The 16,435-nt window shown below is 38.3% G+C and overlaps 1 protein-coding gene across 1 annotated transcript in view; it reads left to right on the forward strand.

Annotated features, from left to right (window-relative positions):
- Positions 1-16,435, forward strand: part of LOC149922295 (uncharacterized) — a 175,087-nt gene that overhangs the window by 95,061 nt on the left and 63,591 nt on the right. The window contains exons 3-4 of the mRNA XM_090162283.1: positions 2,280-2,357; positions 10,396-10,498. Of these exons, the coding sequence (XP_090018409.1) occupies positions 2,280-2,357; positions 10,396-10,498 (181 nt within the window). The remainder of the gene's footprint in view (positions 1-2,279; positions 2,358-10,395; positions 10,499-16,435) is intronic.

Below are 16,435 nucleotides of genomic sequence, written 5' to 3' on the forward strand. Positions count from 1 at the left end.
TATCTATCGCGACGACGTCATTTCCTAATGGCATTTTTTGCCACCAGCGCGCGCTACGGCTGCGAGGGATCATCAGCGTAGATAGCGCCGCGCCAAGGAACGGAATTTCCATGATAAACCCGGATTATTCTTTACACCCTTAAAGCTCGACTTTGCCTCCCGACACGACCTTCCGTATCAGCCCTCACCGTGTTCCTTATAACGTATATATCGCCATCTATATAAGGGGTTTTTTTTTCTCCCTAATAATCTCTTTTTTTCGCGGAGCTTTCGCTTATAAAGCCTTATATTCAATGAAAATTTAGCCCCTTTAACGTTTCAAAATTGTTCAAATTTGGGCGTTCTTATGAAGTAATTACGGATTTAGCTAACTCTCTCATTACTCAAGATTTAAAAATACTAGACTTTAAAAATAACTATTAAGATGACAATTTTCGCAATATAGGAACAATCGTCGACTGTTTTTCGCCTAACTGGACACGCGGCATTCCATAAGTTTATAAGTACATTATAAGTGAGCTATCAATTCACTATATTCTGTATATTTTTACTGACGTTCTTTGCCGTTATAGGAGCGGTCGCGTGAAAATTTAATCTTTAAATTGCATATTTTCCACTCAAGAGGCAGTTATCTTTTTAAAGGCCTAGGATTTCTTCTGCCTGTTTTCCTTGAAGTTTACTTCCCGCCGGGCAAATATCCTGGCGGTAGGCCAACGTGTTGTGCGGTTGGCCTACCACCAGGATATTTGCGCGGCGGGAAGAAAACTTCAAGGAAAACAGGCAGAAGAAATACTAGGCCTTTTAGCATGACATGAATTATACGAAACACACTTATGGAACGTAATTATAATCTTATGGTTATACATATTTGAAACTCTGTTTTACGGTCAGGCAAGAAACTTAAAGCGCTACTCCGCTGTACTCGGCATTTCAACACGTGACATAAATAAACTCCAAAATGAACCCTATTCATTTCTGTAGGTTATTATAACGTGAAGATTCCGTATATCGACTTTGGTAATATTTGTAGCTTTGATAGGAAGCGGAAAAGCTGGCGCTTCTGCGGAGGCGGGGGAGGGGGTAAAGTGTAGGCCCGGGTCGTCACCGGAGGAGGTCGGAATGAGAGCGGGTGTCGACTGTAAGCCACTTTACGCGTATAATCAACGCCCGGGTGTGTGCTCCACCAGGGGGCATCCATTCCCGCGCCCTTTGAGGAGCGCCGGGGCAGGGAAGGGGCAGCTCGATTCCACGCTTGGCAGATTGTACGCTTCGTCGGTCGCCCTGGCGGAAGGATTGAAAAAGGGAGAGTTTTGGATGCCGCCACTCACACCAGCGCCACGCGGCGGAGAAAAGAGAGAGAAGAATTTTCGGCGGAAGAGGGTCCGCGCGGGTCCGGTTGTACCCGGAGATGGATGGATTATCGATGCGAGCGCTATATAGGGCTCTCTTTTCTTTTTGCAAGGCCCTCTCTGCCCTGTTTTTAGGATTTGATGACCTCCCCCGCCATCTATCGGTTCGATCTGGCACCCCTTTTCTCCGCGCAAGCCCGCGCCAAAGATTTCCCTATCAAAGCTTTTAAAGGGGATTTGAGGGGGGGCTATAGCTGATTTATTCCTACCGAGATTTCATTGATTCATTCGCCAAATTCTGCACACTCTATTTTCTCTTTATTGCGATCTGCCCTCATTTTTATACTTTTATTTCTCGGCTGGATCTCGTTTCGTTCTCCTCGCGTAATTTTGATGCCGGAAAAATTCCTTCGTTATTTTTCGAGTTGGGCTCTTGGAATTCGCGAAATGATGATACAGTCCAAACTGGAAAAGTGGTTTTTTAGCCTAGACATTATTTTTCCTAGAATTTGGATAAGAAGATAAATTTTATATAAATTGATTCTATAAACGACATAGATTTAAACTTTTCTTCGATAAAGATACGGCTAATATTCTAGTGGTTATATTAAGCAGATATTTAAAGGAATTTTAATAAATTTTGGGCTTATAAATTTTCAAAATTATTTAAAGATTTTGTAAAAAATATCAAACCCACGATGAAATTACTTTATTTTAGTTTTTTCAAAATTGTTGTGTATATTTTATTCACATCGTTAGTTCCGCTTTAGCTAACTCTCACTATCTATGCAAACGTTTTGTTTACGGGTGCCGGGATTAAATTTTGGTTCATTTAAAAAAAAAGCAACGGATTATAATATTGCGTGTTTTATTGACATATTTTCGCGAAATTTGGAACGTATGGCACTGATTTCTGTCGATAAATTTCAGTGCCTTCTTGAATCGGAACTAAAGAAACTACACAGGTGGTCTCTGGCAACGAAATCGACCACCAAACCCGTGCTGCAAGTGAGTATTCAATATTATATGTTCCGTTATTAGAAATTTTGAGTTTAGGCTTATACGATACCCATAATAGTACGTTTTCAATCACAATTAACTCGTCAAAATACGTGGTCGGCTATAAAATTGAAAATATAGTTCGTATCTTCAAAGAAAAGACGCGTTATGCGATGCCGCTGTGGTATAATAGAACACGCGACGGAATAATTAACGTGTTTAGATTAAACTACATTTCGGGTATTTACTATAGACTACTAATAATTAATTGAAAATTAATAATATTGAGAACGTAAATGGATTAAATTGAAATATTTTGTATTATGACCCTTAAAACCTGACCAGCTGCTATTCGGATGACGTAATCGGAGTCGGAATGTTTAGCATTTATGCCTTTTCGTTCGCCCTCTGGGCTATTGATAATTCGTTATTGAAAAAGTGCAAAACGTATCTATGACTTATCACGGATTGGGCGGGAATGTAACTAATAATGGATTATGGTGGGTCAATATCGAAGTTAATCGGGTACAGGCTCCTCCCACTTTTGGGTGCCACGTTATCCCCCCCCCCCTTTCGGTATATAAGTATACGGCTTACAAAATCATCCCCCTCCCGATATCACGTTTGGCCCTTAATTAGGAAACGTCGTATGCAGGAAAGGGTGAGTATCCAGATAATAATAGAGATACAAAACCACGATTTGCTTGAACTATTAAATTCGAAGGCTTATTTGATTACGGGTGAGAGTAATTTTTTCCCCGCTCCTGTTATTATTCAATATAAATTATCGTAGCCGAATATCTAAATCCGCCTCGGCAAAAACGTGCAATGCTCACTCTCCCATGTTGTATGTTGGGAATTTTGATTACCTCCGCGTATTACAGCCGCTCTCATATTGCCGTCAAATTCTAATTCGAATGGCATTTTCTTGCTGTATTTAATAGGCTTTTATTTAGGTTTTTTTTTTCTCAGAGGTTTGACTTCTTCAGAGTTCATTCTCTGTCACGCTCAAACGATTGTTTAGGATTTGTAGTTTATTCCTTTTTTTTTAGCTTATGACTGATTGCGCATGTTTAATTTCAAGAAACGTATTTAAATATGTTTTCTTTGTAATCAGATTTTAAAACGTGTATTTTGGAAATCTTTTATTCGCTTTGAAATCGTTTTAACTATTTTCGCGATTTTTTTAAAACAAATACCGAAAATCATATCAAAAATTCGGAAATTCCTTTTTAAAAATCTCTATTTTAATATTTTCCAAAGTGATTCTAGAAGTTGAAATATTTAAGTACCTCGCCCACTCAATGTGAGACTAAAATTAGGTATAATTTGTTCCTTGCCCACCCAAAAGGATCGTAAAATTAGAAATAGTTGAGTACTTGCGTATCTAAAATAATTTTAGAATTCAATATAGTTGGTCCCTCGCCCACCTAAAATAATTTTAGAATTCGATGTAGTTGGTCCCTCGCCCACCTAAAATAATTTTAAAATTCGATGTAGTTGGTCCCTCGCCCACCTAAAATAATTTTAGAATTCGATGTAGTTGGTCCCTCGCCCACCTACAATAATTTTAGAATTCGATGTAGTTGGTCCCTCGCCCACCTACAATAATTTTAGAATTCGATGTAGTTGGTCCCTCGCCCACCTACAATAATTTTAGAATTCGATGTAGTTGGTCCCTCGCCCACCTAAAATAATTTTAGAATTCGATATAGTTGGTCCCTCGCCCACCTACAAAGTCATCCCAGGATTAGTTTTGTATTCTTAACGAGAAGAAGCCACCAACAGTTATTGAATTATGACTAAAGTAAAACAATGTTTAAAATACCTTTAATTTTAAAAGGAAAAAACGTGGTACTTATGCCTTCGATGCGGTTACAAAATTAATCGAAGAATTAAAAAAGGTTTAAAAACGCGCAAAATGAACACCCTTAAAGGAACGAAACATAAAAACCCCAAATAATTGTACAAAAGGGAAATAATAAACAAAACAATTACATAAAAGGACATGGGCACAGAATCACCTATTTTAAAGTAAGCCTAAAGCGTTTTCAAAATTGTGAGGTAATGATTTTATTTCAAATCTCCATTTCACACTTTACCAAATCTGCACTTTATAGTATAGTATGATGGTAGTTTTCCCCTGTATGCGCGGTGAGACTTTTAGCAGTATCTTCTTCGAAATAATCATTTTCGACTAAAGTCACGGTCACACCAGATCTTAAAAGCCCAGTATAAGTCGGTTTGCTTACTAGTTACTAACCAATAAATTTAATAGACACTTTTCATGAAAATTGGTACATTTGATAGAAAATCGGTTTCAAGTCCTAGGGTGATCGTGGCGCACCCGGTATTTTGCATATCAGTAGAAATAGAGACTCCTACTAACTTTTCACCCTAAAAGTCAACCAACAGCGCTACTATCGGAAAAAACGTGAAATTCGTTGCTCCTACTATAAATAAATATTTTTAATTTATATCTATCGCAATTTCCTAATGAAGTAAACAATCTGTAGCCTGTTAAGTTGCGTAACATTCCAATTCTAACGTATTAGTGGTCTTTATGTCATTCATTACGCTATAAACTCAGCGTATACAAGCTCCTCGTCGTTGATGCGAAAAGGGTTGAGAGTGTATAATATAGCCGTCTCCATTAAAACCTATTTCCGTGGCTCCTTATTATTTTGTCGGTGGTAACCCTCCTCCGCTGAGATTTTGCGGGAAACCACTAATGATTTTAAATATTTAATTTCGTTGAAAGCCTAATGCGTCTAATTTCCAGACACCGTCCTTTTTATTATTCCGCGAACGTGTCTATACCACAGACAGTCACCAGGGGAATCCATAAACGATGTACAACGTTGCCGAGGAGTGGGGTTGGGATGTCGCGCTGGTCCCCGTCGAAAGTCCTCTTTAATTGCTGATATTATCTCCATGACTCCCCCTCCCCCCGTTCCTTTCGCGACCCGCCCTTCTACGACGATGGTGACAGCGCCATGAGTTATGATCCCAGTTCGACCCGCCGTTTTCGCCATGATCTCGCCACCCCGCCATTGACTCTCATCTTTATGCAGATTCGAGATACAAAAAATATCTTTCATCGGTGATTTTCGCCACCCAGATTTTTTTCTATATTTGCATAGCTTCCGTCTTTTAACACTTCAGAGTTGCCACACGTCAGGGAAAACAGGGAAAAGTCAGGGAATTTTTAAAATTTGTAAAAAGTCAGTGAATTCAATTTTATCTTGACACTATTTGAAGGTAATTTTACTTTAGTTATATGGCAAATTTTATGATAATCATTTAATTCCTTGAAAGTTTGGCTATTTTTTCAATTAAATTTATTAATTTCCGATAAAAGTATAATATAAAATAAAAAATTTGGCCTTTAAAAGTCCGGAAAACCTTAAAATGGTCAGGGAAAACCGGGAATAGTCAGGGAATTTAAATCTGAAGATTTTGTGGCAACCCTGCACTTGTTTTGGATCATCCTTGTTAAAGGATTGCTAAGCGCTTTATTTTTGAATTATTTATTTGTTATTTATCGTAAGGTTTTTAAGGTAATATTTTTATCCAAAATGGTTTAAACAACATAATTGTGTCGCGAGCTCCACTTTAACTAAACAAAAATTAAATAAAGTTAATACTTTACATTTATTTAAAAAAAAATGTTTGAACAACTTAATTGGGTCGCGAATCCCACTTTAACTAAACAAAACTTAAAGAAAGTTAAAGCTGTACATAGATTTAAAAAACTATTTGAACAACATAATTGAGTCGCGAGTCCCCCTTTACTTTAAAAAAATGAGACGATGTAGTAATTAAAAAACGCGAAATCAAAAACTCGAGCCATACTTTGTTTTTTATAAGCAGGAGTACGTAAAGTCGGTAAGAATTGTTATATTCTTGTGTAAATGTCATTTTAATATCAGAGAAAATCTTTAAAAAAACCTGCAGGTTTTCTTGCTAAATTGACTCGTCTATTTATTTTTTCATATTATATAGGTTTCGTAAAGCTTGCGACGAAAGTAATTATCTGGACAATTTTCAGTGCTAGAGTGTAGTAGCTAACATTTTTCAACATACTTTTTTACATTTTTATATACTTTAGATTCAATTAATTTTGTATAATCTTTAATAATATTAAATTGGACAATTAAAGTTTTATCTCCTATCATAATGCCATATGTAAATAATAAATATAGTATTCAAATATTAAATAGGTATCGTAAACTCGCGACGAAAAGAATTGTCGATACAATGTAGTATCTAACATTTTTCAATATTCTTTAGACTTAATTTTTTAATATAATTTTGTATAATTTTTAATATAATTAATTTAAAATTTATCTCCAGTGTGATTTTTTTGAAATCCACCTTACTGTTAATGTAGTTATATGGTAGTTTCTTTAAATCCATTTTATTTCGTCTCGAAATCGTAAGCGTATTTAACCCATCAACGCCCAGTCTAGTGCGCAGACTTTTAACTAAAGTGGGAATAATAAATATGAGAAGCTTAGCTTAGCCCGTAAGAAAGGTATTTCGTAGTAGACATTATAATTACGCAATAAATAATAAGCATCTGGATTTATCACGAACTCCTCTCGCGGTATATATCTGTAGTAGAAGTCTAGAAAGACCCCCCCGTTTGAATTTTTTGGCGTCTCGCCTGCCCGGGTGGAACAAATAGGAAGAAGAAATATTGGGAGCAAAACGAAAGAACAACGAGTCTAAAACTATGTATACCATTGTTGCCAGTGAAGACGTGTCATATTTCACACGTTTTTATTTATTTCAATTCGGCCCGCTTAAATTAGTTCTCGCGGTTATTCCCAGTTGGCGCTGCTCTACGAAGAAGAAGAATACGAGACAACGGTAGCGCCCTCTCGGAATGACCCAAGGGCGAAGCCTATACCTGTGTTTATGACGAAAGAGAAGTCTCCTTGTTTTATTCCGGCCACCCCTCCAGCCTACAGCTTATGCTTAGTAACAGATGGGTCTTCTTTTGTAGAGGGGGGGGGGGGCGACGTGACCCAGGACGTAACGTGGCGCCCCCTACATTCCCTCTTCGCGTTACAGCCGTGTGTTTTTTTCTGTTCTGTTTCTCCGATCTATAAAAGTCCCGAGCTCATACATTATGGAAAATTGCGAGCGAAGCATCGGCTCGTAACCCTTTGGAGGACGCGGGGGCCAATTCCGTTTTCTTTCGGCGCGGCGGAAGGGCCAGTAGCCCACTGGGGAAAAGGTTTCAGCCCCCCGCTTCCTCCGATGAGCAGCTTGCGAGGCGCTACCTTCATCACGGTGTGGCGCGACGGGCCTAACTCGTTACCGTTGCCATGGTGACGGCGAAACTGAATTAAAGGCAACGGTCTTCTTTTTTCTCTGCCAATACAGCGACCAAAAACCCCTATATACTTGTCTGTTTTATTGCGCCGCTATTTTCGTCTCTAAAAACGTTTCCGAGTGTCGTCGTTCGATGATATTTGGATTATTTCCACTTTTGTTGCTCATTTCAAATTAAAAAAATGTTTAAACAACATTATTCTGTCGCGAGTCTCCCTTTACTAAGTTTACTAGTGCCACTTTACTTATACAAAAATTAAAGAAAATCTATGCTTTACAGAGATTTAAAAAAACTCTTTAAAGAACATAATTCATAATTGTGTCGCGTGTCCCACTTTACTTAAATCAAAATTAAAATAGTCATTGTTTTAAGTTTACGCAGCTTTAAAAAATTCAGTTTAATCAACATAATTGAGTCGCGAGTTCCACTTTATTTCAAAAAGGAGACTATCAAGCAAGGTTTCCTAAAACCCAAAAAAAGGCCGTATAGCTCTTTATATAAAATACAAGAGGTCACGTGATTACGTTAGATTCATCGTGCAGTTAAAGTTAGAGAGCGCGCGCATATTTTTGATTTTGTTGAGCTCGCGCGAAAACGCACGAGACCCTCTACACGGAAATATTAGGCAGCGCGCTCCAAAAAATAACACTTTTTATACATGTATGCGTATATATTATTTTATAGAAAGAGCTATTGAGCAGTTCGCCGAACATTGTCTATGGAAATTTTGTATAGCACCGGCAGAAGCTACCGTTTGTTGTATTTCAAGAGCCTTTGGAAAACTAGCTTCAATGTTTACGCAGATTTCAGTAAAATTATTTTGTTTAAACAAAACTATTGTATCGCGAATCCCACTTTACTAACAAAATGAAAGCTAGTCAATCTTTATACAGATTAATAACATTTAAGCAAAATAACTGGGTCGCGAGTCGCACTTTACTCGAACAAATTAAAGACAATCAATGTTTCGCAGATTAAAAAAACATTTGTGTTGGTTTAAGCGACCTGTTTCCGTCGCGGGTTCCGCTTTACTCAAACAAAAAGAGTCAACGCTTAAGCAGATTTCCCCGTGAAAATATTGTCGTGTAGAATGGTGTTTTGGGGCGGCGGTAATCTTATTGCAATTCGCAATATATCGTCGGTAGATAGAGGGGCACTATACTGTCCTTATCAGACCCCTTCCTCTTCCTCTTTTTTCGATTTAGGGGAAAGTCGCCTTTGACAAATAGCTCGCGTATCGCGGGCCGCAACAGGGTACGGCGGTATCGGTTTCCCAGAGAACCCCCGTTTTATGGCTCTTAAAATAAGAGGGAGCACGCCCAGATAAGAGATGACTTTTTCCCGGCAGCTTCTAAGAGCTTTGCGGGGAAGCTTCGCCTCTCTTTTTAAATCGATTTCCTCCTTCCGTGGATACCGACGATTCGATTCTACAGGTTCTTCCGCCGAATAGAGGCGGAATGCGTGTCGCCAGCAATTGCAAAAATACGCGTACCCGACTAAATTCCCGTCACTTCCGACAATTTAAGCGATAGTTTTTTTTACACTGTTGAATGTTTTCCAAATTGCAGTTAAGCCCGTATGGAAAAACGAAAAAGGGGAGCTGAATTTAAATGATCTAACGAAATTTTATGAGTATTTTTTGTTTGATACTTAACTATAATGGACCTTATTACACCCGCCAAGGCCAACGAGTTTAAATTAGAGGACGGAGGCACTCCCGGAGATAAACGTTGTGTCGTCTGCAACAGAATCTGCAAATGGTAGAGTTTTACATTTCAGAACAGAAATCATAGCAAGGTTTTCCCCCGAAATTATATCTCTACTTTCGTTAATCCTTGCCAAATGTAAATGGATTTCAGTTGATCGCATTTAGCCTATTTTTCATATATTTGTCGTTGCCATCACGTTTTTATAATTTCAACAGACATTTTTCTTAAAAAATCCCTTCGACAACAAATTTCAATTTTTGATATGTAATTTTATTTATTTCCTGTAGTCACCCTGCACATTAAAACAATAAATGTTAATTAACTGAAGCACCCGCTATGCCTTATCCACACACATTTGATTAATAAAATGAGCCTATGTAGACAAATAATCCACATTAAAAAGTGCATATAGTTGATAAACGTAATAGGGAGCTAACAGTTCTACGTATGACAATGAACGAGATTTACAACCAAACTGATTTTCATAGCTATTGCGTAATCAAAATGTTTTCTCAGCACAGAGCCCTCTAGTGTCTAAAATATGCGAGACTTCCGCTAAGCCGAAATAACTGGTTTCCAATAGATAGGTGGAATATTAGGCTCATGTTTTTTTTATCACGCGTGATTCGCACGCGGCCTTCAAAACAAAGCCAAAGCCCTTCGCGACTCCAGAACGTGCTCACCGATATTAGGCTTAAATTTTTATCAAAAAGTAGTCATCCAAAACGGTAAGTCGCGAGTCCAAGTCTCAGCTTGAAGAGAGTATCAGTGCCGAAAAAAGGTTCGGTTAGAAAAATTAGCATTAAAGCAATAGGAAGTGTCATACTTATTGTTCTTATGTTACTTATGGTAACACGTCACCCATGTTTTTTCCTATTGAAAAAAAAATCTACAAAGCAATGTTAGTTCCCTATTAAGACTATAAAATTGTCAATATATATTTGTGTTATTTTTAATTATTTATGAAATACTTTGTTTTCTTTATCGTTCGCAGGCGATACGATGTACGGCTTCAAACTGTTCGTGTGACTGTTTTCACCCCGGAAAAAGTCAAGCCAGGCTCTGCGAAAACTGTAGGCACGGCTGGGTCGCCCACGGTAAGTCCAGTCTTTTTTCCTCAATTTCGCGAGTCCGTGTTCATATATTTTGGTTTCGATAGGCCTTGTCTTTCAATTAGTCTCAATTTCCTCGCTCGTTCCCTCCCCCACTTCGATCTACGCTTTAAAAATATGTCCATAGAAGCATTTGAATAAGACTGATTAGTCGCGCCACCCATAATTTCCATGGTTCTTTTTACAAAAGGGAACAGTTCTGTTATTTTTTGAGCCAACAACGCCTCCCTTTTATTAGACAATGGAGCCCTGAAAATTGATTGAACGCGGCGCCCATCATGTATATTGTAATGAAAACCGGTCGCCGTGCTATTTAATCACCAAAGATTAAATTAGAAGATTTGTATTTTATTCTACGGCTCAAATTGACGTGTATTTTTAATTATTACAACAATACTAACTTTTCTAGGCGTTCAGTTGGTAAAAAAAAGGTAAAAAAATTTAGGGGTTAAGCAGCTTGTTTGGTTTTTATTTGAACCTTTTGGGTGTTACGCCATTTTGTATTTTAAAAGTTGCTTCAATTAAAGACTAACCTTTTTGTATACCTTTAACCTCTCATGTGCTCTAATTTTATTAGCAGTATACGCCCATGTTATTTTTTTTAACAATTACCGCTAGGGTTCGCTGTAACAATATTAATAGTTTATTTGTGACCCCGGCAGCATTCTTTGAATATTATTACAATATTGAATATATTTAACATTTGATGTTCGATTTTCTACTTTTGCACGCTTTATCGTTTATATTTGGGAGATATTTTTTTGGTTCTCGCCGTGGGAGTATAAATACCCAAAGCGTGTATATGGGCGTCCTCGGCACACATTTCTTCAAACAAATGACAAAAGGTAATTAATTCGGGAGGAATTAAAATGAAAGGGTTTCTTTTGTTCAATTGTTTGAAATAGATCACGTTTACTATTCTATGAATGGCCCTTTTTAAAATCAACCATAAATACGTGTAAAATATACGCTGTGTTTCGTTATCGATACCCGCCCTTACGCCCTAGTGTCATGGCGGCTGACTCAATAACGCCATCTGTTTGTGGAAATCGGAGGCATTCTTACTATGCCCTCGTCATTACTAACACCTTCAAGTTAAGCGTGACTTAGCTTTTCAAGGAACAAGTCTCAATATTCAAATATGAACCTAATTTAGACTTAAATTAACCAAAGTACTATTAAATACTAGACCTAGCCGTTGATTCGCGAATTTCATAGACCCCAGAAAAGAAATACTATGCCAATGAAATTCATTTTAGTTTATTAAGCATCCATATTTGCTATTGTCATAGGTCCTACGATACCCAATTTCATTCTAGTTTAATAAACAAATTCTATAGATTCCATCGTCATAGGCCCTACTATACCCAATTTAATTCTAGTTTAATAAACAAATTCTATAGATTCCGTCGTCATAGGCCCTACTATAACCAACTTCATTCTAGTTTAATAAACAATTTCTATAGATTCCGTCGTCATAGGCCCTACTATAACCAACTTCATTCTAGTTTAATAAACAATTTCTATAGATTCCGTCGTCATAGACCCTACTATACCCAAATTCATTCTAGTTTATTAAACATAGTTTAAAGATTCCGTCGTCATAGGCCCTACTATACCCAACTTCATTCTAGTTTAATAAACATATAGATTCCGTCGTCATAGGCCCTACTATACCCAACTTCATTCTAGTTAAATAAACCAATTCTATAGATTCCGTCGTCATAGACCCTACTATACCCACCTTCATTCTAGTTTATTAAACATAGTTTATAGATTCGGTCATCATGGGTCCTACGATAGCGAACTTCATTCGAGTCTATTAAACATCCGTACATTCATTCGTCATGGGTCCTACGATACCCAACCTCATTCGAGCGTATAAATTGTCTGGACGAAGAGCTGGTATGAGATAGAGAGCAAAGCTCGGGCGAATAAGTGGCTTCCGTTACTTCTCACTCTTTAATAGGTTGTTGTAGTTTGAAATATGCCCAGACATTTTCAGTTAAATTTACGTTTTAAAGCTCTCCGCTTGGGCGTCTCTCCTCCGATTTGGATTTCCCGGAGGACGACATTTATAAAACCTCTCGCCAACTAAATCACGTCGCTTTACGCCTCTCTTACATTTCCAGAGTTTAGCGGAGGGGCCGAACTCGCGGGGGCTCTAGCGCCGCGGAATAAGAAGCGACTTATAAATATAGCCGGCGTTTTTCGCGCCAAGACGGAGCGCTACCTCGCGGGTCCGATCAAAACGCACCATCACCCATTTGTCACGTTGAAGCTTCGTACGCGCGCGCGCGCCAACTTAGACTTTATAAAACATCGGATGCCCTTTTTCTCCTCCCCCAGCCTCGACCGACTCCCAGCGCCATCTATCGAGCGTTTAAAAGAAGCGCGACTAGGTGGCGCTGGCGTGTGTATATCACGGCGCGGACAGCTTCGAAAGGAAAATGGCCACGGTTTTTTTTTTCATCCGAGGGTGGCGAATTTTTCAAAGTGCCCCATTTACATTATGTTTATCACGGAGTGCCATACTACGCCGGGTCCGTCTGGGCCCCCGAAGGGGTGTAAAGCGGTGGACAAAAAACCCGATCGCTCGTACGCCATATACAGTCTCGTTTCCATTCCAACAACCCGAACGTGGCGCCCTCTATATTCGTCGATATATATTATTTTTTTAGAGAAAAAAAAAGGTTTATAGCGGTGGGAGCTGCAACGTTGATTCATGGGTCTGAATTTGAGCGCGAAACGGTTTTCCCGCGTTTAGGTCGATGGAGGGGGGGGGGAGAGGGGTACGGAATGTGTCTGCGTGTCCAAGATGAGTGCCTCCCCAATGGACAATCTGACAAGGCTATTTTCACTTTTTCAGGCAGATTTATTGGCACGGTGTGCAAATCAATTTTTTCTACTAGGGGCCCCGCTTCCCCGAAATGACATTCTCGTTTTTGATATCAATAAAATTCAACCGTCTTCTTTAGGATTGATTAGACGTACCAGCCCTTTATTTTTTGGTTAAGTCCCTTGGACATTGCCACGCGCGAGGAGCTCCCACAAGCCCCTGTGTCCCGTCTATTATTTTATTTCTGGAATATTATAGATATTGCCGTAGCCAGAAATTATGTAAATGTTCACGGTGACCAAAATTAGTATTTGGAAAATATTTTCTGGAGGCGCTACGTAATAGTGCCATCTATCGGAGACCAAAATTAGTATTTGTAAAATCATTATCTGGAGGCGCTACGTAATAGTGACATCTATCGGAGACCAAAATTTGTATTTTGAAAATATTTTCTGGAGGCGCTACGTAATAGTGCCATCTATCGGAGACCAAAATTAGTATTTGGAAAATCATTATCTGGAGGCGCTACGTAATAGTGACATCTATCGGAGACCAAAATTTGTATTTTGAAAATATTTTCTGGAGGCGCTACGTAATAGTGCCATCTATCGGAGACCAAAATTAGTATTTGGAAAATCATTATCTGGAGGCGCTACGTAATAGTGACATCTATCGGAGACCAAAATTTGTATTTTGAAAATATTTTCTGGAGGCGCTACGTAATAGTGCCATCTATCGGAGACCAAAATTAGTATTTGGAAAATCATTATCTGGAGGCGCTACGTAATAGTGACATCTATCGGAGACCAAAATTTGTATTTTGAAAATATTTTCTGGAGGCGCTACGTAAAAGTGCCATCTATCGGAGACCAAAATTAGTATTTGGAAAATCATTATCTGGAGGCTCTACGTAATAGTGACATCTATCGGAGGCCAAAATTTGTATTTTGAAAATATTTTCTGGAGGCTCTACGTAATAGTGCCATCTATCGGTGACCAAAATTAGTATTTGGAAAATATTTTCTGGATGCGCTACGTAATAGTGCCATCTATCGGTGACTAAAACTAATATTTTGAAAATAATTTCTGGAGGCGCTACGTAATAGTGCCATCTATCGGTGACCAAAATTTGTATTTGGAAAATATTTTCTGGATGCGCTACGTAATAGTGCCATCTATCGGAGACCAAAACTAGTGTTTAGAAAAGAGTTTCTGGTTGCGCAGTCAAAACTACGCTGGACACCAAAACTCCCTTAGTAAACATCACTGATTATAGTAGATGCTTTTCGAGGTACTGTAGCTATAGTTACTCTTTGACGTCATTTTCCTCCAATTCTGTCCTGGCGAATAGTTCGAGTATGGTGTGGAATAAGTGGATACCGTTTTGGGACTAAAAGTGTACACTCTTAATTAAACTATTTTCCTGTAACACCAAAAAGATCCAAATTCAATTTTTAAGAAAATCACTTAAAACATTGGGAAATTGTGATTATTAATCTTTCACTGGAAGTAATCTGACTGCATGGCACACGTGTATTGCAGTAAGCCTACTTCCAGTGAAAGACAGAGTAAACCGAAGATTTATGTAGTCGGCCTTTAAGGGGTTTTTCTCCGAGCTCTTCGGTTTCCCCTTTCATAAAAACTTGTTGAGGTTAAAGGTAATAGTTAGTGTAGGAAGTTGTTGGCTCGTGTGGCATGATGGGCTTGCCAACACCCTTCTACGCATGTCAGGGAATTTAAAAATTGGCCTAAAAAGTCAGGGAAATGTCAGGGAATCTTAAGAATTTGTAAAAAGTCTGGGAATTTAAAAATTGGCCAAAAAGTCGGGGAAATGTCAGGGAATCTTAAGAATTTGTAAAAAGTCTGGGAATTTAAAAATTGGCCAAAAAGTCGGGGAAATGTCAGGGAATCTTAAGAATTTGTAAAAAGTCTGGGAATTTAAAAATTGGCCAAAAAGTCAGGGAAATGTCAGGGAATCTTAAGAATTTGTAAAAAGTCAGGGAAATGTCAGGGAATCTTAAGAATTTGTAAAAAGTCAGGGAATTTAAAAATTGGCCAAAAAGTCAGGGAATTTTAAGAATTTGTAAAAAGTCAGGGAATTTAAAAATTGGCCTAAAAAGTCAGGGAAATGTCAGGGAATCTTAAGAATTTGTAAAAAGTCTGGGAATTTAAAAATTGGCCAAAAAGTCGGGGAAATGTCAGGGAATCTTAAGAATTTGTAAAAAGTCTGGGAATTTAAAAATTGGCCAAAAAGTCGGGGAAATGTCAGGGAATCTTAAGAATTTGTAAAAAGTCTGGGAATTTAAAAATTGGCCTAAAAAGTCAGGGAATTTTAAGAATCTGTAAAAAGTCAGGGAATTCAATTTTATCTTGACACTTTTTGAAGGTAATTTTACTCTAGATTTTTGACAAATTCTGCGATTATCATTTATTTCCTTGAAAGTATGGCAAATTTTTTCAACTTGCGATTACCTTTTTACTGAAATATAAGTCCATTTAAATTTATTAACTTCTGATAAAAGTAAAATATAAAATAAAAATTTTGGACTTAAAAAGTCAGGGAAAATCTCTTAAAATGGTCAGGGAAAACAGGAAATAGTCAGGGAATTTGAATTTCAAAATTTCGTTTCAACCCTGTTAAAATACCTGACTATGATAATGTTTAAATCGCGTAGTTCAACTTAATCCGGGGGTCTGGGAGGGAGGCTACCCCGTGGAACAAAAGGGCCAAGACGGGCTCTTCAAATAAAATCCCACGTTTTTCTGGTTGGGCCAATAACAATCTCGACTCTTTGCTCCGTCTTTCGCGAACAGTACGAAGTCCCTTTATTCAAGCACGCGTGAAGTTATACATTAGGCGCGAGTCAGAAATTATGGGCCTGGCTCCCGCGCCGGGGTTCTATAGGTCGCGTACACGACGCACTCTTGATTTCCTAGCGAGATAAGATGGCGGGAGTCGTCTATATATAATAATCGCCATCCGCGAGCTGACACGTTTTGTCCCGGTCAATTGTCTGTGACGATTGCAAGACACCTATAATTTGGACGGATAACGCGCAGCTTGCCGCTTTCTTGCTCGCGGA

The sequence above is a fragment of the Leiobunum rupestre genome, chromosome 11 (assembly GCF_980474605.1).
Source record: "Leiobunum rupestre chromosome 11, qqLeiRupe1.1.hap1, whole genome shotgun sequence".
Lineage (NCBI taxonomy): Eukaryota > Metazoa > Arthropoda > Arachnida > Opiliones > Sclerosomatidae > Leiobunum > Leiobunum rupestre.